The sequence below is a fragment of the Diuraphis noxia genome, unplaced genomic scaffold (assembly GCF_037042655.1).
Source record: "Diuraphis noxia isolate RWA-SAM2 unplaced genomic scaffold, SU_Dnox_SAM2 contig0001, whole genome shotgun sequence".
In the NCBI taxonomy this organism is placed as follows: Eukaryota; Metazoa; Arthropoda; class Insecta; order Hemiptera; family Aphididae; genus Diuraphis; species Diuraphis noxia.
The window spans coordinates 89,154,432-89,179,087 of record NW_028301711.1 but is presented as its reverse complement, the minus strand read 5'-3'; the positions used below and the strand labels follow the sequence as shown (position 1 = coordinate 89,179,087).

The 24,656-nt window shown below is 24.5% G+C and overlaps 1 protein-coding gene across 1 annotated transcript; it reads left to right on the top strand.

Moving 5' to 3' along the window:
• The first annotated feature begins 3,648 nt into the window (after positions 1-3,648).
• Positions 3,649-6,979, top strand: LOC149062372 (uncharacterized). Its single transcript, XM_089215304.1, has 7 exons — positions 3,649-3,667; positions 4,228-4,619; positions 4,853-4,902; positions 4,965-5,412; positions 5,548-5,880; positions 6,007-6,270; positions 6,377-6,979. Exons 1-7 carry the CDS (start codon positions 3,649-3,651, stop codon positions 6,977-6,979), a joined length of 2,109 nt encoding a protein of 702 aa, XP_089071430.1.
• The last annotated feature ends 17,677 nt before the right edge of the window (positions 6,980-24,656 follow it).

Below are 24,656 nucleotides of genomic sequence, written 5' to 3'. Positions count from 1 at the left end.
GTATTGTATGATATATCGTGATATCGAAATAATATTTTTCAAGAAAAATACATGGTATTTACTATTTGACATTTGTAGGTTTTAAGCTATAATAAATAAATAAATAATAATAGCCATTAGCTGATAACGTTTGATGCACGTGTTCCGGTGAAATGTCAATTATTGTACACTATTAATAATCCATAGTAATGTTATCTTAAAAGGAATATTTTGATGACTTTTAAGAGTAACACGGTATAGTACCACTGGATATTCCATAATCCACAGTCTAATTTGTGTCGTTGGTGCGGCGTAAAGTCCGTTACGTACTCAGTTGACCGTTATATTTCTGTCATATATCCTACAGTGATAATTATTTTCAAATTACAACATTATTTTTAGTGATGAGTGAATTAAAATTGGTGCCTCTACCTGGTACTAGGAGTGGAATTTGGGAAAAATTTGGATTTCTAATTAATGATAGTGGTGTTATATTAGATAAAAAAAAGTATTCTGTCGAGCGTGTAAGAGTTCAATTGGTTATAGTGGAAATACATCGAATTTAAATTCACATTTACAACAGTGTTTAAGTGTGAAACCAAAAAATAACACTAGCAGTATTGCGACATATTTCAAAGGACCAACAGCAAAGCTACCTCTTAACAGTAAAAGAAACAAGGAACTTACAAAAGGTTTGATAAAGTTTATAGTTAAAGATCTAAGACCCCTGAGTATAGTAGAAGGAGAAGGCTATAAGGTTATAAGTTATAACACACAAGATTTCTTATCAAAACATTTTTGTCGTTGTGTAGACGGGAAGTGTACGTATTTTGCACAACTTTAATGCATTTATTTTATGGTTTACTCTGTTGGGTACTGGTAATGCTAGGAATGAAGGACAATTATAAATAGTATGTGGTAAATTACAATTGTAGTATTTGGTCATATCAGTAATAATAAGTAATAATAATATCAGAAATAACTTTTATTTCCTTTCAAATTCGAGCCTTATTTAATACTCATTTGTGATACCGATTCTACAACTTCTATTATTTTAAAGCGTTTTTCCAAAAACGTTATTAGTACTTGAATTAATGGATCTCTAAAGAAGCAATTGTTTCTCATGATTTTATGGAGCCAATATCTAATTAGTTTGTAATTAAATTAATTAACATAAATGCCCAGCCTCAAGAGGATTTTTCCCTCAAGGACTCCAATGCGTTTTTGTGACTATTTAATTTATCAATTAGTTTTCGCAATTATTTTGATTCTTCAGCCATCACTGATAATGCATACAAACCTTTAGTATGCGATTGAATAAGCAAATTTTTACTATTATACCTACCTGACAATCAAACTTTTCCATGTGATAATATAATTTGAGACGGTCATCTCCATGCCTTGTATGACTTGAACCACTTCATCAATGAAAAAATGAATATCACTTATTCAATCGTTTGTGTGTACCATAATCCCAAAAATATCGTAATATATAGACTATTCACTATAGGTATCAGAAAATATTGCCATAATTATCGCTGCTATTTGTTTTGGTGCATTACAATTATTAACAAAATCCTCTAACAGTATTTGTCCTCACCTGTGGGACCAGAACAACCATGTTATTTGCTTCATTACTGACCATAACGCCGATGTTACTGTTTTTTTGGATTTGCTCATTTCTTTTTTTGTACGTTAAATCTTAACACATTCAAACGGCCTTAAAATATGTTTCTTCAAAATCCACTCGGTAGGCCGTTGCTTTTTCGCTTTCTTTGTCATTCAATATATTATAACAATCTGATTGTACATTGGACTTGCTCAAATTCATGTCAAACATCCTCATTATTTTTTTCGGCAGCATTTCAACTCTGTCATATTGATTTCATTATTTTTGTCAACATTTTCGAGATGGCTTTCAAATTTTGTTAGCTAAGCTTTCAATTGACCTCTATGAATTTAGCACATAATTTAGCCATATCTCTTCCCTCTATTTTTAGGAACGAAAAAGCCTAATAGCGTATTTTAGGAAGAAACTAGATTATAATATGGACGTGACTTACCTCAACTTTAACCTTTTGAAGTTGGATTTAATGCTCTAATGGTATGTCTAATAATCCTCTCTTTTCGAAAACTTCACCTTTTTTCCGTTACAAGACTGGATTATTGGATGGTTATTTATTTGAGTATTTTCATGCATGCAACTTAAAAATGTTTTAAATTTGGTACTGTGTGAATTTTAATTTAGACTGCCAATTGCCATTCACAAATGTCACCGATTCCTTACATCCTGGTCGAAGAACCAATGTTACTTTACGAATTTAATTTGTGTACAGTATATGTACTTCAGCAATAAGAATATGTGGACTCCAGTTTTCATTTAAGATATTTTTGACAATAGATCAGATATACTATTGGATAAATCACTTTTGCGGATGTTTTACATTTGGGACCAAATTCACCTCATTTTCTTTCGGCCCATTACAAAAATAACTAAATTAGGTAAAAAGAGAATTATGTGTATAATCAAAAATAATTAAATAATTATTAATGAAATAATTTAATTACCACATTCGTTATGATAACCAAATACATGATATGGGATATTTAAAATATACTGTTACAAAAGGATACTTTTTAGTATACGTGAGGAACTGAGGACCATTTCTTTTCTGAATGCTATCGATTTTCTTACAGCACGTCTATTTATTATAAATTATGTATCTAGATTAGCATTTAATTGGATAAATAGAAAAAAATTAGCAATTTCATAAACATCCAAGTCTTAATCATACTAAAATTCAAATTAAAAGTCCGTTTATAAACGTTAGTACGCATTCTATTGAATGTATGGTAATTAATTTACTAAGGCGTCCAACATTCAAAGTTTTTCGTAAAATCCCTGGAACAATCAGTCCCTGATAAACACCTTCGACGAGTAAAAATATCTAGGATACGATTGCAATATTTTCTCAGTATATGATTTATGCATCCAATTTTTTTTACATGAAAACCAGGTTTGTAAGATTTAGAAAATGTTAAGTTTTATATAACTCTTGATTCACAAATAGCATTATACATGGAGAAACTTTGACGAAAACCATCTAATATTATGTCAGATTCCATAGAAATGAAGCTTCCAAATAATTGAATAACCAAAATTGAGTGTACTGAAGACAATTTAGGTGCGAGTGTACGACAGCCAAAGTCAACAAAATGTAGCTTTAATGGTCAAATTATCATATAGGTATAATAGGACATTCAATTACTCAGGTACAACTTAAAATAGTTACCATTAATGTTAATTAATATCGAATGGTATTGAATTTATCAATTATATCTCTTAGTCTTTGGAATTAAGTATGTATTTTTAAAATTTCAATGAGTATAGTAAATAATAATTCGTCATATTGTGTATAAAGTCAGTCCTAGACCTTACATGCATATTTTTTGCCACTTAAGTGGTGTAACGCTTATCTTTTTATATTAGAAATTTATATTGTTTCGTGGATTGTTAGCGGTACGCCTGAATTGTATAGAGTAAGCAGCTACATGAACATACGCCATTTAATACTGCAGGTAGGCAACCCAATACACATCAAGAAAGGGCGATGACCACGAGTGGAAAAGTGAAAACTATTTATATTATAAGTATTTGGATCTAGGAAGATGATGCTATTTATTGGTGGTAGGATGTGCTCGTTGATCAGTTTAATAGTACTATTATCCACAGATTTCTCAATGTTTTAGACTAGTCTAATACTAAATAAATAAATTACGAAATTGTATTATAATATATCTACACCAAATTAAGTCATTAATGTTGCATATTTATTATGAAAATATTAAGATTACATACCTACTCAAATAACTGACAGACAACAGTTAGGGTAGTTTAATATTATTTTAATTCAACGAAAAACAGAATATTCAATAAAAAAATAATATATTTTCATGTATTTAGTAAGACAGTATTATATATAAACTATAAAAAAATTATTATTATTATTATTTATACCTATATAAATTATCTGATAACAAAATTACAATTTGGAACAAAATCCCCGTATAATAACGATTAAAAATTTTCAAAGAAAAGTTAGGTTAGGTTAGGTTTCTTGTCACTAATTAAGTTTTCTCAAATGCGTGCTGCAGGTGTTATTATCAACTTATTGCCATCGTCATCTTATCACAATTTTAAATGGGTTGTGCCGATTATATCAGTTATAATATTTTATTTTTATATAGGTATTTTACCCCCAGGGGAACACCTAGTGTTACAGGTATGGCGAACCTGGGGCCCCGAGCTCATCTCTTCCCAAGGTATGGGTAGTTGGCTAACAACCCTACATCGTAAAAAAAACGTTGTTAAGAAACCACAAAATAAGCCTCGGAATTGGATAAATGGACAACGACTGGAACTGGAAAATGGATTAAAAATGGGTACATGGAATTTTAGGACCTTAAACAAACCGGGAGCGTTACAGTACTTACTGGACGCTATTAAAAAATATAATACAAACATACTAGCGCTACAAGAAATTAGATGGCCAAGTGAAGGAAGTATAAAAAAAGAAGATATAACAATATTCTATAGAGGAAGAAAGGATGGAAGACATGAAAATGGTGTGGAATTTATAGTGAGTGACGATATATTATCACAAGTAAAAGAATTCACGGCAGTAAATGACAGGTTGTACTATATTTGAATCGTGGGTCGCATCTTCGATATTATTATTATAAACGCATATGCACCAAATGAAGAGAAAGAAGAAAATCTAAAAAATGAATTCTACGATGATTTAGAGAACATACTTGACACAACAACGAATAGCTGTATCAAAATATTAATGTGATTTTAATGCATAAATAGGGAAGGAGGATATGTACAGACCCACGGTTGGACCGAATAGCTTACACGACGTAAATAACGATAATGGAACCCGTTTGATGAACCTGTGTTTAGCAAAATGATTTACTCTTAGTAGTACATACTTCCCAAGGAAGGACACACATAAACAAACTTGGATAACATCTAATGGAATAACTAAAAACCAGATCGACCATGTAATGATACAGAATAAACATAAAGGGCGCATAAAAAGTGTCAGAAGCTACAAAGGGGCAGACGCCGACTCAGACCACTACCTTGTAATTACAAAACTTAAAATTATATTATCCGATAGATGGAAAAAGATAAAAAATAAAAATAATAAGGAATCTGTAAAATACTGTATAGAAAAACTGTCAGACAGGGATGTATTGAAGGAATACATATGTAAAACACAGCAACAACTACAAGAAACCAACAAAAATACAGAGGAAGATGAAAATGTTGAACGGATATGGGACAGAATCAGAACAGTAGTAGCCAATAGTGCTAATAATTGTTTAGGAATAAAAGAAAAAGAAAGGAATGGTTTAATGATAGATGTAAGGAGGCAATAGAGAGGAGAAATCACGTACGAGAAATAGGTATCAAGGATCCGAGCGTAATAAACAGAGAAAGTTATAAGAACACTAAAAAAGAAACCAATAAAGTACTAAGCTGTGAAAAAAGACTGGCAGAAAAAAGAAAGATTGAGGAAATTGAAGAAAATAAAAATAACCCCAGAAGATTCTTCAACAATACTGCCAACATTAAAACGGGGATATATACCACAGACTAGGTTTTTAAGGAATGTGTTAGGTGTGCTAGTAACAAAAGAGGAATTAGTAGTAGAAGAATTTAAAAAACATTTTGAAGGTCTCCTAAATAAAACAGCACCAACAACAATACACGAAGAAATGGATATGCAATATAGTACAGCGGAACCATGTATTGAACTCCCAACGAAACGGGAAATTTATAACATCATAGGAAAACTGAAAAACAACAAATCACATGGAGAAACTAACATAGTAGCGGAATTACTAAAAAATGAAGGAGAAACGATCTAAAGTTTGGAAAATTATTAAGGTAATCTGGGAAACCGAAGAAATGCCAGTAGAGTGGAACACGGCAATACTATGCCCAATATTTAAAAGGGAGACACACTAGACCCAAAAAATTACAGAGGAATTTCCTTATTGGATACTTGCTATAAAATATTGTCGACGCTCCTTTTGGAAAGAATAACGCCGTATGCAGAAGCCATCGTGGGAAGGTACCAATGTGGCTTTGAAAAGGGGAAATCCACCGTCGATCACATATTCACCTTAAGGCAAACGATGGAGAAATACTATGAGTTCGATAATGACCTATATATGATATTTGTGGATTACAAACAAGCTTATGACAGTGTAAATAGGGTAAAAACTATGGAAAGCAATGGTACTATTTGGAATCCCACAAAAATATGTAAACTTAGTAAAAATGTGTAATGATAAGACGTTACTTAAAGTACGTTTCTTACAGAGGTTATCGTCAGCCTTTGAGGTTAATTCAGGATTGAGACCGGGAGATGCTTTATCCCCAACTTTGTTCAACCTGGGACGAGAAAAAGTTATCAGAGATTCCTATGATGGACGAACAATGGAAGTTCTTGGTAAAGAAACTGTTTTAGCATATGCTGATGATGTAGTTGTTTTGGGGAATACGCGAGAAGAAGTTACCCGCTCAGTGTCTAAGCTAATAGAAGTCAGCAAAAACATGGGCCTATGTATCAATGAAGAAAAGTCTAAACTCATGATACTATCTAGAAGAAACTTAGACCAGTCAAACCTGAATGTAGGAAATATGAACTTTGAAAAATTGGATAATTTCAAATACTTAGGTGTTAATATAAACAGCAGTAACGACATGCATAGGGAGATCAAAGAAAGAATATCGAATGGAAATAGATGTTACTTTAGCATAAACAAACTTTTGAGATCAAAACTGCTATCTAGGAAGTCAAAAACTACACTGTACACAAGCTATCTTAGGCCAATAGTAACCTACGGATGTGAGATTTGGTTCACGACTTGGGATATGGAAAAGGAAAATATTAAGAAATATATATGGACCGGTGTACAATGACAACCTATGAAGGCACAATGAAGAGCTGTATGACCTCTATGAAAAACCAAATATACTCACATATGTAAGGATTAAACGTCTAGAGTGGCTGGGACATGTATGAAGAGTGGATGGAGATGTATTGAAAAATGCTCTGATAAGAAAAAAAATTAAAAAACGTCCACTTGGAAGACCAAAATCGAGATGGAAAGACACCGTAGAAAATGATATGAGACTAATAGAGGAGCAAGCAACGTTAGACTGGACTTTGGACAGAAAAAAATGGAAAGACTTACTAGTGGCAACACAAGTCCTTAATAGACCGTTAAGATGTTGCTTCAACAAGAAGAAGAAGAAGATAGGTATTTTATTAGTTTTCCATGTGATTATGTTAAATACTTATTAATTTATCGACTAACGACAAATATCTACAACACGTTATTACCGTTACTAGTTGCTTTTTGGTTTTTAGTTTATTTTCTCACAATTAAAATGAAACGTAAAGAAAGATCTGGTCCAATAGACACGTTTACTCAAAAAAAGATAAACAGTGTTTCAACTGTTTCAAGTACACCAATTGAGTACAAGAAATCTTAAAATCTAGTGATATTTACCCAAACTGTTAAACAATTGCTTACATGCACCCTTAAACATGCACCTAACCAATGCGGCATTTCCGAATATAGTTAAGTTCTCGCGAACGGATCGCTTTCGCATGTCGAAAAAAACTGTTGTCGCTGGTGGTCGTTCTGCTCTTTGCACTGCATTCATTTCCGTAAAGTAGACACGCTGGCCGTTCTGCAAGTGAACTGCCAAAGGTACTACAGTCGGGTGACGTTCATGAATCGGAAATGAAAACAGCCGCTAAAATGCCTCATTACAACTCGCGTAAAGTCCAAGTTGAAATATCATCACCTCATCGTTTGCATTTGGATCAGCAATCCCAAACACAGCCATGTCAACCCCTTTGTTCACATATTTTTCAAACGTATTTGATAGTGTATTACACCTTATATATATATAAATATTATACCTACACTTAACACACACTATATGATTGACCAATACATAATATACACACTCAACACTTTTCTACCCATGCACATAAGTTTAGTTCGACAGTCACCATCAACAGGAGCGAACTCACCAAATACACTTATTAACAGCCATCTACATTAGTCAAGTATTATTTTTAAAATAATAATATTAATATGGCTCTATAAACCAAACGTGTCTTATTATTGATAAAATACCTCATACACAGTGCTCTAACCCTCAGCTACGGAAAATGTATCCATAAGGAATAGAAAACCTTCCCTGGATAACTTACTAATATCGTACTAAGGTCCCCCGACCACGTAGCATATTTGGTGGAGGCGCCGAAGCTTTGGACACTTAATATATGTACAAAGTTATCAATAATCTTAGATTCGGTTTGGTTTATATATATATCAGTGTGTTATTAACGTAGTTATTAAATTAACCATTTTATATGTAAAAGAAAAATACGGGTTCGTGGCCATTGAAAGCCGTGCATTTTATTTTTAAAAACAAAAATTTTCTTTTATACCTACATAATTTACTTATATTTAAAAATTAAAATTAAAATGAACTCGTTTATTAACATTTTATTATATGAAATGATTCATTCAAATATTAATAAAGTTATAGTTAAGATTGAGAAGTGTAAATATATTTATAAAATAAAAATTTAATAGTATTATATTTATGGAAAAAAAAATTTACTTAAAGAGAAAAACAAACAATCAAATTGCAAAGGTTAATAAGGATAATATTTTATTTTTGGATCCAGAATTTAAGAATGAATTTGATGAAATTAATTTAAGTTCTGTTTTAAGGCGAGTTGAGGAAAAAGACTTAGGAGATTTCTTTCAAAACTCTAGATTCTCGAAATTGCCTATTTCAGCTACCTTAGTTAAAACATTTACTCTTGCTTCTTTATATGAGGTTCAAGATATCGCCGTTGTAGAGTTCTCAAAACTATCGTTAAACAAAAAATTTGAATTTTTATTATTTCGCAAAAATTATTGATTTGGCTAAATTATTTAAATAAACAAGAATTATATGATTTTTTAAATTATTGTAAAGTTAATGTTAATAATACTGCTTCGTTTATTGAGCACAAACAACTTGCGATAGCGCATATTAAACAATTACAAACATATAAACTTGATGAATTTTACGAATCAGAAGAAAATAATCGTAATCAAACATTAATTGAAACTGATGCAAAAACTGTGATAGAGCTTAAAGATAATAATACTTCAAAATCTAGCGACGAATTTACGAGTTTAAACAATATTTTATCGGACCTCAATACATCTACTCAATTAATTAATAACAAAATTGAAGTAATAGATAATAAATTTACAACAGAGCAAAATAATCTACCTATTTGATAAAATCTGTATTCTCAATCTGTTTTCTGAATTAGTTCTCAACCGAAATTAAATATTAGTAAAACAAATAATAAATATACCTAATATGGCAGGTAATTATCATTTTTCTCTCGGTATATTTAACGGCACACAGGACGAATGTGTACTGGGATTTTTTGAAAATTTTGAGTTAATGGCAAAGGCAAATGGATGGGAAGATGAAACTAAATTAGGTACCTAGTATACTCACCACTTTATTAAAAAGGATCGGCATATAAACTACTTAAAATTATGGATTCTGAAACTAAATTATCTTTTGAAAAAATAATGCTTAAACTTAAGAAAAAGTTTGCCTCATACGGAAGATCAAAAATGCTAAAAAATAAATTAAAAAACAGAAAATTAAAATCTAGTGAATCTGTGGGAGAGTTTTGGATAGACATACATTTTTTAATAAATGAAACAAACAAAGCGATGCCCGAATCCGAAAAAGTTGATTTCATTTTAGATGCATTATCACCAGATTACTATAACAGTATAACGTGATTGGTATGTTAAAAAAATAATAGCCTGACAGAACTAGAAAATAATTTTAAAAAGTTTGAGTATACGAAATCAAGAGCCAATGAGTTAGAAGAAAAAACAAAATTAGAAAGTAATACTTATAATTTAAATAAAAATAATAATTTTACGAAATATAATAACGATAATTATAATTATGATAACCATACTTATTGTTATTATAGACGAAATTACGGCAACGGGAATTTTAATAGACTCAGATTTAATAGTTATAAACCTCCATTTTTCGATCAACAATATAACAATAATTATAAAGTCCCAAATTTTCATGTTAAAAATAACAATAGTAATAAGAATTATAACAACACTTCTAATTTCATGCAGTGGTTATAATAATAATATTAATAATAATGATAACAATAATTATAATAGATTTAATAATTTTCATAACTTTGATAATCATAATGGTTACCTACGCAGGAATAAATAATAGAGACTACAGATACGACAATAATAATTTCAATAATAATGTGTGTATGCAAAAATATGCGATGACCGAGAAATAGAACATAAAACACAAAATAAAAATAAAAACTTTAATGAAAACCCTCCGTAGGTAGATATAGTTTGCTATGACTACGGATGGTGCAGGTCACACACGCTCTTCATGTACCATGTCAAAAAACTTCAAAAGAAACACTTAACTAGGTGTGTTTCTAAAATTGAAAAAAAAAATTAGGATACCAGTAAATTTAGTTGATATCAATGATAACAATTCAATTGATTTAATAAAAACAAAAATTTTAAACTGAAAAACTATAAAAATATTTATAAAATTGAAATACCGGGAAAAATAAATAATCATGATGATAATTTTTTAATTGACATAGGAGCAAGTATAACTATTATCAATAATAATAATATTTATTTAAATGAATTGTACTACCATTAGAAACTGTCATTAGTCTCGAGGCTGCAAGCCTGCAAATAATACTAGTTTGAATATAGTTGGAAAGTCATTGGTAGAAATTGTTAGGGATGGATGTATTAACAAAATTAAAAGTTATAGTTAATCTTAATAATAATAACATAGTTTTTATATTAAAAAAACAAAGCGAAACATTTAAGTGGGACGTCAATAATAGTTTTAAAGTAACTCAATTATTAAATAATCAAAAAGATCTTGCTTTTATTTGTGACACATTAAATAAGAACTTAATAATAATCAATGAAAATTTCACTACTAACAATGAAATAATAAATTCAGCATTAGTATATTGGAAACCAAACAGACAAACAATTCGCATTTTTCATGAGAAAAATCACTGGCACCCAGGAATTTTAATCACTAGGTAATTGTAATTTGTAGAGAGTTTAGAGAACGTATTACCTACTTAACAAATCTATTAATTTTGTTTTTCTCTCATTTATATATAGTAATTAACAAATGTATAATATATTATGTAAACATATCTGGGTAAATGGGTATAAATAATGAGTATAATAATAATAATAATTTCATAAAAAATTTAAAAAAAAAGGGTGTAAGTGGATGTCGCTCTGCTGTACATTAGGTGGTGGGGTGGACCTCTGACTAGGGTAATAGGTTATATTTGAATGCAATGATAGGTATCATTGTATACGAAAAACGATTCTGAACGGAGATGATTTGTCAGTCTAGGATATATTATAGATAATTAAAATTTTTCAAATCTTTGACTTAAAAAGAAAATTTTGTATAAATTTCTAGCTTAAAATAATTTGCAAATTTTCGTAATTTATACGTATTTAGTCAATATTTGAACTTCAAATGCTAATAAAAAAAAATTGTTCCTACGTATTTTTATAATTTATTAATTACTACAAGAATAACTTATGAGGAACTTTGTATTCAATTTTCAAATATTTTGATAGGGCCGAAAAAATTTTATCAACCCTTCAAAAAATTGAAAATTTCAGTTGTCTATTAATATCTCAAAAAAGTCAAAAAAATATTTAAGAAAATGCCAATCTAAATAACTGATAAGATTTTAACGTATATACGACTTATACTTTTTGAATAATAACAAATATTTAAAATCGTTTCAGGGTAAATCGTTATCGTAACGCTATTTCGTAAAAATTTAAAATTCAAACGCACCTCAAATTGTTCCTATAATGACGCTTTGAGATTTCTCTATAGCTATTTGAAGGAAAACTTATGGAAAACTTAGTGTTGTATTTTTAATCCTTAGTTATTAACACAAAAAATTTTATGATTTTTCAGCTACAAAATTACTTGCAAATTTTCGCATTTTCGACAGATTTAGTAAAAATTTGAACTATAAACGCTTATAAAAAAAATTGTGCCTATGTATTCTTATAATTTTTTAATAACTATAAGAATAACTTACGAGGAACTTTGTATTAAATTTTCAAGTGTTTTGATAGGGCCAAGAAAATTTTATCAACACTTCAAAAAGAATTTTTCAGAAAAATTGAAAATTTCAGTTGTCTGTATATACCTAAAAAAAAGTCAAAATATTTTGAAAATTAAATCATGTAAAGAAAATGCCAATCTAAATAACTGGTAAGATTTTCAAGTACCTACGACTTATACTTTTTGAATAATAACAAATGTTTAAAATAGTTTGAGGATACATCGTTATCGTTACGCTATTTCGAAAAAATTTTAAATTCATACGCACTTAAAATTTTTCCTATAACGACGCTTCGAGTTTTCTCTATAGCTATTTGAAGGAAAACTTATGGAAAACTTAGTGTTATATTTTTAATCCTTAGTTTTTCGTAAAAATATAAACTAAAAACTATAAACGCTTATAAAATAAAATTGTGACCAACGATTTTTAATTTTTTTTTAACTAAAATAAGAACAACTTATAAGGAACCTTGTATTATTTTTTGAAGTATTTTTGGTCGTCCAACATTTTTTTACCGACACTTCAAAAAAAAATTCTCAAAAAAATCGAAAATTTCAGTGGTCTATAAATAACTAAATAAAAAGTCAAAACTTTTTGAAAATTAAACTGTATATATATATAACACTAACAAAAAACATTTGGTGAAAATTTCAAGTATTTACAGTGATTAGTTTTTGAATTACAACCAAATAAAAAAATCAATTTAATCGAAAACTGGTTCTGCGTAAAAATTACAGTTTTTCTGTCTTTTTTTTTGTTTTTCTCGATTATTTTTAAAACTGTTGGAAAATGTTTGCTTTTGACCTCTATAATGAACCAAAGATCTTCAATTTTACATCGGAAACCACCCACAAAGTTTGAAATTGAAGCTTTATTTCGACTAGTTATGCTGTACACAGACACAAAAAAAAACAAAAAAAAACACACATCATTGTAAAATCAATACATTCATCACTTCGTTCAGAATCTAAAATGAAGCATAAAAATAATAACCACCTGCTAAAATAACTTGTATTTAAAGATTATATTAAACTAATAAGAATGCTTACAGTTACTTATCACCAGGGAGATAATAATAGATATTTTATTATAATGACTTTTAAATCTCCATAGAGTTGTTAGTCAAAAGTTATTTTTATTTTACCATAATAATTTAAAGCAGTGCAGATTTCAGTAAAACGTACCGGTGTTCGCTAATCTCAAATTGGATTCGCATCAGAAAACGAACAGAAAAATGAGATTTTAAAAAAATACCAGAAATACAAACATATGAGAAAAGATTTAAATATTTAATAGCAGAGAACAAAGAACTGAAACAAGTAATTGTTTTATTATTAAAAATACAAATTTTATTTTAGTTAGGTAAATTGTATTGCTGATTAATAGTTAATAATACTAATAAATTTAAAAGTAACAAAATACTTACAATTCTAAAAACACATAATTATTAATTTATTTCAATAAAAATATAACTCTAGACCGGCAACTACATTCAGAGCATTTTAAGGTCAATGGATTAGAGATTGAAAATTATGAGTTGACAGAAAAGGCTCTAAATCTTGTAATTTATATCTAATAATCGTAACTTAAAAATTGACTATTACCCGTTATAATGAATTAATAAAATGATAATATTTTCAGGCCACATAACTACAACTATTATAAAAAATGTACCTGAAAATGTGACATTAATATGTTCTCAAGCAACCAAATTACTTATAATGTATTTGATTTTAATTATTCAATTTAAAAATATGCTCATAGTCTAGAAATGTGGCCAAATTAAAACGTAATGATCATTGCAAATAAAAATTACGTTTTTATTGACTTAGGTATTGCTATTACATACATTTGTTTTTATTAATAAAACATGATTTTGTCTATTTTAATAAACTCTATAATTTTCAAATAAAAAGGATTCTTATAAATTCTAAAAATATTATATTTTAATTGATAAATATTTCAAAAACGAATTTTATTTACAGTAAATCCTATAGTATTTTACTAACGTGCTACTTAGGATCTCATAAATAAGTAAACCTTTGACCGCTATACCCGGTAATAGATGGAATAATAATAGGTACCTATGTCATATTGATGATAGTAAATTAACTATGAGTCTACGATGTAATTTATGTTTTAGACGTGTACCTAATTCATGGTCGTGCCCTATGCATAAAAGCTTGAAAAAAGATATGCCATTCTCAATTCATCACAGCAGAAGTATTGAGTCACTGAATCCAAGGTATGATATAAATAATTATTACATTTCTGTCAAATCAATTTTAGACAAAAATTTAAATTATTACCAACCTAGCTAATACACTTTAAAAAATGTCTTAAACAATGTATGCTTTATCACCTTTGCTTATCATCTTGTAAAATTGTCAACTGTTTTATAGATCAGATGATGATTCCTGTACCGTAAAAGTGGTATTGATAGACAACCAGATCCTCCAACATGCATTTAACCGTTTTTAAAACGCAAAATTGTAAAAAGGCCCAAGTTTTAATTTTTTCAAAGAAACTGCTATATCGATATACGAGAGAACTATAAGAGATGAATATTCAAAAAATTCTGAAATAAATTAGTAATATTATAAAAATTATGATTTAGGTTGTACAAAACTTTGATTAAGAAATATTTTAAAATATGTGTTGATCTATATTTAAATATTAATTACCTTGTAAAAATAACCTTACAACCCTAAGGTTTTAATACAAAATTATTAAAATATATAATTCTATTTACTATATATTTTTTTATTTATCAACCTTTTTCAATTAATATAGATTAGATTCAATTAAAATAAAAACTAATACATATTAAATAACTATTCTAATCCATAACAATTAATATGAATTAAAAGATTTTCAACAAAAAAAAAGATAAATATAGATAAATATATTTACATATACATGTAATATATTTGTAGTATTTTATATCATTTTTTTTATTGATAAACATTAATATATATTAGATTCTAATGTATATTAATATATTGATTATCTACTCTTATCCCTATTGATTAATTTCAATTTAAACTACTACAAATATTTTATGTGTATATATTAATATATTTATGTATATTATTTTATTTATAAACCATTTTCCATTAATATAGATTAGATTCTATTAAAATAGAAACTAATACATATTAATATATATTAAATAAATACTCTAATTCCTAACGATTAATATGAATTTTAACATATTCAACAAATAAATAGATACATATATATATATATATTTATATATAAATGTAATATATTTGTATTATTTTATGTCAATTTTTTTATTGATAAACATTAATATATATTAGATTCTAATGTATATTAATATATTGATTATCTACTCTTATCCCTAATGATTAATTTCAATTAAAACTACTACAAATATTTTATGTGTATATATTAATATATTTATGTATATTATTTTATTTATAAACCATTTTCCATTAATATAGATTAGATTCTATTAAAATAGAAAATAATACATATTAATATATATTAAATAAATTCTCTAATCCCTAACAATTAAAATGAATTTTAACATTTTCAACAAATAAATAGATACATATATTTATATATATGTAATATATTTGTAGTATTTGATATCATTATTTTTAGTTATAAACATTAATATATAATAGATCCTAATAATCTAATGTATATTAATATTTATATATTGATTATCAACTCTTATCCCTAATGATTAATTTGAATTAAAACATCTACAAATATTTTATGTGTATATATTAATATATTTATGTATATTATTTTATTTATAAACCATTTTCCATTAATATATATTTGATTCTATTAAAATAGAAACTAATACATATTAATATATATTAAATAAATACTCTAATCCCTAACAATTAAAATGAATTTTAACATTTTAAACAAATAAATAGATACATATAGATACATAAATTTACATATACATGTGATATATTTGTACTATTTTATATCCTTTTTTTTATTGATAAACATTAATATATATTAGATTCTATTAAAATAGAAACTAATACATATTAATATATATTAAATAAATACTCTAATTCCTAACGATTAATATGAATTTTAACATTTTCAACAAATAAATAGATACATATAGTTAAATATATTTATATATACATGTGATATATTTGTACTATTTTCTATCATATTTTTTATTGATAAACATTAATATATATAAGAATCTAATGTATATTAATATATTGATTATCTACTCTTATCCCTAATGATTAATTTGAATTAAAACTACTACAAATATTTTATGTGTATATATTAATATATTTATGTATATTATTTTATTTATAAACCATTTTCCATTAATATAGATTAGATTCTATTAAAATAGAAACTAATACATATTAATATATATTAAATAAATACTCTAATTCCTAACGATTAATATGAATTTTAACATTTTCAACAAATAAATAGATACATATAGATATATATATTTATATATAAATGTAATATATTTGTATTATTTTATGTCAATTTTTTTATTTATAAACATTAATATACAGTGTGTAATCGCTAATTGAGAACACTCAATATTTTTGGGTAGATCCCTGCAATTTGAATTCTTTTTTCTAGTTGGTTGTTGACAAAAAAATACACATTTTAATGGCCTTGGAAATTTTTTAATTTAATTAGAGTTGTGCATGCGCAAATCAACTATTTTTTCTTAAATGACAACCACCTATTTTAACCACTGATTTTTTTTTGCCTAATTTTTTAATGAATCGTGGTAGTTGAACCAACTTCCTAAGTCCAAAATTGACCAAGTTACAGCCAAACAACAAAAAAACTGCAAAATGCATGCAATTTTCAGTTTTTCTTTACTGTAACTCTGAAATAATTATTCAAAATTTTTTTAGGATTTTCATTTTCGCACTTATTTATTGAGGTGATATTTAGACATGATACATAAATAAGTATGTTGTGTATTTTATATTAATTCTAAAAAATCCTAGAAAATTATTATCATAGTTGCAGTAAAAAAAACCGAAAATTTCATGCATATTGCAGTATTTTTGTTTTTTGACTGTAAAATGGCCATTTATGAACTTAAGAAGTTTGTTCAACTATCAAAATTCATAAAAAAATTAGGCAAAAAAATATCAGTGGTTAAATTAGCTGGTTTTCGTTTTAGAAAAAAAAGTTGTATTGCGCATGCGCAAGTCTAATTAAGTTAAAAGAGTTCATAGGCCATTTAAATGTGTATTTTTATGTCATAACAACCAACTAGAAGAAAGAATTCAAATTGCAGGATCCTACTCGAAGATATTGAGTGTTCTCAATTAGCGATTATGCACTGTATTTGTAGTATTTTATATCATTTATTTTATTGATAAACATTAATTTATATTAGATTCTAATGTATATTAATATGTTGATTATCTACTCTTATCCCTAATGATTAATTTCAATTAAAACTACTACAAATATTTCATGTGTATATATTTATATATGTATGTATATTTTATATTTATAAACCATTTTCCATTAATATAGATTAGATTCTATTAAAATAGAAAATAATACATATTAATATATATTAAATAAATTCTCTAATCCCTAACAATTAAAATGAATTTTAACATTTTCAACAAATAAATAGATACATATATTTATATATATGTAATATATTTGTAGTATTTTATATCATTATTTTTAGTTATAAACATTAATATATAATAGATCCTAATAATCTAATGTATATTAATATTTATATATTGATTATCTACTCTTATCCCTAATGATTAATTTGAATTAAAACATCTACAAATATTTTATGTGTATATATTAATATATTTATGTATATTATTTTATTTATAAACCATTTTCCATTAATATATATTTGATTCTATTAAAATAGAAACTAATACATATTAATATATATTAAATAAATACTCTAATCCCTAACAATTAAAATGAATTTTAACATTTTAAACAAATAAATAGATACATATAGATACATATATTTATATATACATGTGATATATTTGTACTATTTTATATCCTTTTTTTTATTGATAAACATTAATATATATTAGATTCTAATGTATATTAATATATTGATTATCTACTCTTATCCATATTGATTAATTTAAATTAAAACTACTACAAATATTTTATGTGTATATATTAATATATTTATGTATATTATTTTATTTATAAACCATTTTCCATTAATATAGATTAGATTCTATTAAAATAGAAACTAATACATATTAATATATATTAAATAAATACTCTAATTCCTAACGATTAATATGAATTTTAACATTTTCAACAAATAAATAGATACATATAGTTAAATATATTTATATATACATGTGATATATTTGTACTATTTTCTATCATATTTTTTATTGATAAACATTAATATATATTAGAATCTAATGTATATTAATATATTGATTATCTACTCTTATCCCTAATGATTAATTTGAATTAAAACTACTACAAATATTTTATGTGTATATATTAATATATTTATGTATATTATTTTATTTATAAACCATTTTCCATTAATATAGATTAGATTCTATTAAAATAGAAACTAATACATATTAATATATATTAAATAAATACTCTAATTCCTAACGATTAATATGAATTTTAACATTTTCAACAAATAAATAGATACATATAGATATATATATTTATATATAAATGTAATATATTTGTATTATTTTATGTCAATTTTTTTATTTATAAACATTAATATACAGTGTGTAATCGCTAATTGAGAACACTCAATATTTTTGGGTAGATCCCTGCAATTTGAATTCTTTTTCTAGTTGGTTGTTGACAAAAAAATACACATTTTAATGGCCTTTGAAATTTTTTAATTTAATTAGAGTTGCGCATGCGCAAATCAACTATTTTTTCTTAAATGACAACCACCTATTTTAACCACTGATATTTTTTTGCCTAATTTTTTAATGAATCGTGGTAGTTGAACCAACTTCCTAAGTCCAAAATTGACCAAGTTACAGCCAAACAACAAAAAAACTGCAAAATGCATGCAATTTTCAGTTTTTCTTTACTGTAACTCTGAAATAATTATTCAAAAATTTTTTAGGATTTTCATTTTCGCACTTATTTATTAAGGTGATATTTAGACATGATACATAAATAAGTATGTTGTGTATTTTATATTAATTCTAAAAAATCCTAGAATAATTATTATCAGAGCTGCAGTAAAAAAAACCGAAAATTTCATGCATATTGCAGTATTTTTGTTGTTTGACTGTAACATGGCCATTTATGAACTTAAGAAGTTTGTTCAACTATCAAAATTCATAAAAAAATTAGGCAAAAAAATATCAGTGGTTAAATTAGCTGGTTGTCGTTTTAGAAAAAAAAGTTGTATTGCGCATGCGCAAGTCTAATTAAGTTAAAAGAGTTCATAGGCCATTTAAATGTGTATTTTTATGTCATAACAACCAACTAGAAGAAAGAATTCAAATTGCAGGATCCTACTCGAAGATATTGAGTGTTCTCAATTAGCGATTATGCACTGTATTTGTAGTATTTTATATCATTTATTTTATTGATAAACATTAATTTATATTAGATTCTAATGTATATTAATATGTTGATTATCTACTCTTATCCCTAATGATTAATTTCAATTAAAACTACTACAAATATTTCATGTGTATATATTTATATATGTATGTATATTTTATATTTATAAACCATTTTCCATTAATATAGATTAGATTCTATTAAAATAGAAAATAATACATATTAATATATATTAAATAAATTCTCTAATCCCTAACAATTAAAATGAATTTTAACATTTTCAACAAATAAATAGATACATATAGATACATATATTTATATATACATGTGATATATTTGTAGTATTTTATATCCTTTTTTTTATTGATAAACATTAATATATATTAGATTCTAATGTATATTAATATGTTGATTATCTACTCTTATCCCTAATGATTAATTTGAATTAAAACATCTACAAATATTTTATGTGTATATATTAATATATTTATGTATATTATTTTATTTATAAACCATTTTCCATTAATATATATTTGATTCTATTAAAATAGAAACTAATACATATTAATATATATTAAATAAATACTCTAATCCCTAACAATTAAAATGAATTTTAACATTTTAAACAAATAAATAGATACATATAGATACATATATTTATATATACATGTGATATATTTGTAGTATTTTATATCCTTTTTTTTATTGATAAACATTAATATATATTAGATTCTAATGTATATTAATATATTGATTATCTACTCTTATCCATATTGATTAATTTAAATTAAAACTACTACAAATATTTTATGTGTATATATTAATGTATTTATGTATATTATTTTATTTATAAACCATTTTCCATTAATATAGATTAGATTCTATTAAAAGAGAAACTAATACATATTCATATATATTAAATAAATACTCTAATTCCTAAAGATTAATATGAATTTTAACATTTTCAACAAATAAATAGATACATATGGTTAAATATATTTATATATACATGTGATATATTTGTACTATTTTCTATCATATTTTTTATTGATAAACATTAATATATATTAGAATCTAATGTATATTAATATATTGATTATCTACTCTTATCCCTAATGATTAATTTAAATTAAAACTACTACAAATATTTATGTGTATATATTAATATATTTATGTATATTATATTATTTATAAACCATTTTCCATTAATATATATTTGATTCTATTAAAATAGAAACTAATACATATTAATACATATTAAATAAATACTCTAATCCCTAACAATTAAAATGAATTTTAACATTTTAAACAAATAAATAGATACATATATTTATATATATGTAATATATTTGTAGTATTTGATATCATTATTTTTAGTTATAAACATTAATATATAATAGATCCTAATAATCTAATGTATATTAATATTTATATATTGATTATCAACTCTTATCCCTAATGATTAATTTGAATTAAAACATCTACAAATATTTTATGTGTATATATTAATATATTTATGTATATTATTTTATTTATAAACCATTTTCCATTAATAAATATTTGATTCTATTAAAATAGAAACTAATACATATTAATATATATTAAATAAATACTCTAATCCCTAACAATTAAAATGAATTTTAACATTTTAAACAAATAAATAGATACATATAGATACATATATTTATATATACATGTGATATATTTGTACTATTTTATATCCTTTTTTTTATTGATAAACATTAATATATATTAGATTCTAATTTATATTAATATATTGATTATCTACTCTTATCCATATTGATTAATTTAAATTAAAACTACTACAAATATTTTATGTGTATATATTAATATATTTATGTATATTATTTTATTTATAAACCATTTTCCATTAATATAGATTAGATTCTATTAAAATAGAAACTAATACATATTAATATATATTAAATAAATACTCTAATTCCTAACGATTAATATGAATTTTAACATTTTCAACAAATAAATAGATACATATAGATATATATATTTATATATAAATGTAATATATTTGTATTATTTTATGTCAATTTTTTTATTTATAAACATTAATATATATTAGAATCTAATGTATATTAATATATTGATTATCTACTCTTATCCCTAATGATTAATTTAAATTAAAACTACTACAAATATTTATGTGTATATATTAATATATTTATGTATATTATTTTATTTATAAACCATTTTCCATTAATATATATTTGATTCTATTAAAATAGAAACTAATACATATTAATACATATTAAATAAATACTCTAATCCCTAACAATTAAAATGAATTTTAACATTTTAAACAAATAAATAGATACATATATTTATATATATGTAATATATTTGTAGTATTTGATATCATTATTTTTAGTTATAAACATTAATATATAATAGATCCTAATAATCTAATGTATATTAATATTTATATATTGATTATCAACTCTTATCCCTAATGATTAATTTGAATTAAAACATCTACAAATATTTTATGTGTATATATTAATATATTTATGTATATTATTTTATTTATAAACCATTTTCCATTAATATAGATTAGATTCTATTAAAATAGAAACTAATACATATTAATATATATTAAATAAATACTCTAATTCCTAACGATTAATATGAATTTTAACATTTTCAACAAATAAATAGATACATATAGTTAAATATATTTATATATACATGTGATATATTTGTACTATTTTCTATCATATTTTTTATTGATAAACATTAATATATATTAGAATCTAATGTATATTAATATATTGATTATCTACTCTTATCCCTAATGATTAATTTGAATTAAAACTACTACAAATATTTTATGTGTATATATTAATATATTTATGTATATTATTTTATTTATAAACCATTTTCCATTAATATAGATTAGATTCTATTAAAATAGAAACTAATACATATTAATATATATTAAATAAATACTCTAATTCCTAACGATTAATATGAATTTTAACATTTTCAACAAATAAATAGATATATATAGATATATATATTTATATATAAATGTAATATATTTGTATTATTTTATGTCAATTTTTTTATTTATAAACATTAATATACAGTGTGTAATCGCTAATTGAGAACACTCAATATTTTTGGGTAGATCCCTGCAATTTGAATTCTTTTTTCTAGTTGGTTGTTGACAAAAAAATACACATTTTAATGGCCTTTGAAATTTTTTAATTTAATTAGAGTTGCGCATGCGCAAATCAACTATTTTTTCTTAAATGACAACCACCTATTTTAACCACTGATATTTTTTTGCCTAATTTTTTAATGAATCGTGGTAGTTGAACCAACTTCCTAAGTCCAAAATTGACCAAGTTACAGCCAAACAACAAAAAAACTGCAAAATGCATGCAATTTTCAGTTTTTCTTTACTGTAACTCTGAAATAATTATTCAAAAATTTTTTAGGATTTTCATTTTCGCACTTATTTATTAAGGTGATATTTAGACATGATACATAAATAAGTATGTTGTGTATTTTATATTAATTCTAAAAAATCCTAGAATAATTATTATCAGAGTTGCAGTAAAAAAAACCGAAAATTTCATGCATATTGCAGTATTTTTGTTGTTTGACTGTAACATGGCCATTTATGAACTTAAGAAGTTTGTTCAACTATCAAAATTCATAAAAAAATTAGGCAAAAAAATATCAGTGGTTAAATTAGCTGGTTGTCGTTTTAGAAAAAAAAGTTGTATTGCGCATGCGCAAGTCTAATTAAGTTAAAAGAGTTCATAGGCCATTTAAATGTGTATTTTTAGGTCATAACAACCAACTAGAAGAAAGAATTCAAATTGCAGGATCCTACTCGAAGATATTGAGTGTTCTCAATTAGCGATTATGCACTGTATTTGTAGTATTTTATATCATTTATTTTATTGATAAACATTAATTTATATTAGATTCTAATGTATATTAATATGTTGATTATCTACTCTTATCCCTAATGATTAATTTCAATTAAAACTACTACAAATATTTCATGTGTATATATTTATATATGTATGTATATTTTATATTTATAAACCATTTTCCATTAATATAGATTAGATTCTATTAAAATAGAAAATAATACATATTAATATATATTAAATAAATTCTCTAATCCCTAACAATTAAAATGAATTTTAACATTTTCAACAAATAAATAGATACATATATTTATATATATGTAATATATTTGTAGTATTTTATATCATTATTTTTAGTTATAAACATTAATATATAATAGATCCTAATAATCTAATGTATATTAATATTTATATATTGATTATCAACTCTTATCCCTAATGATTAATTTGAATTAAAACATCTACAAATATTTTATGTGTATATATTAATATATTTATGTATATTATTTTATTTATAAACCATTTTCCATTAATATATATTTGATTCTATTAAAATAGAAACTAATACATATTAATATATATTAAATAAATACTCTAATCCCTAACAATTAAAATGAATTTTAACATTTTAAACAAATAAATAGATACATATAGATACATATATTTATATATACATGTGATATATTTGTACTATTTTATATCCTTTTTTTTATTGATAAACATTAATATATATTAGATTCTAATGTATATTAATATATTGATTATCTACTCTTATCCATATTGATTAATTTAAATTAAAACTACTACAAATATTTTATGTGTATATATTAATATATTTATGTATATTATTTTATTTATAAACCATTTTCCATTAATATAG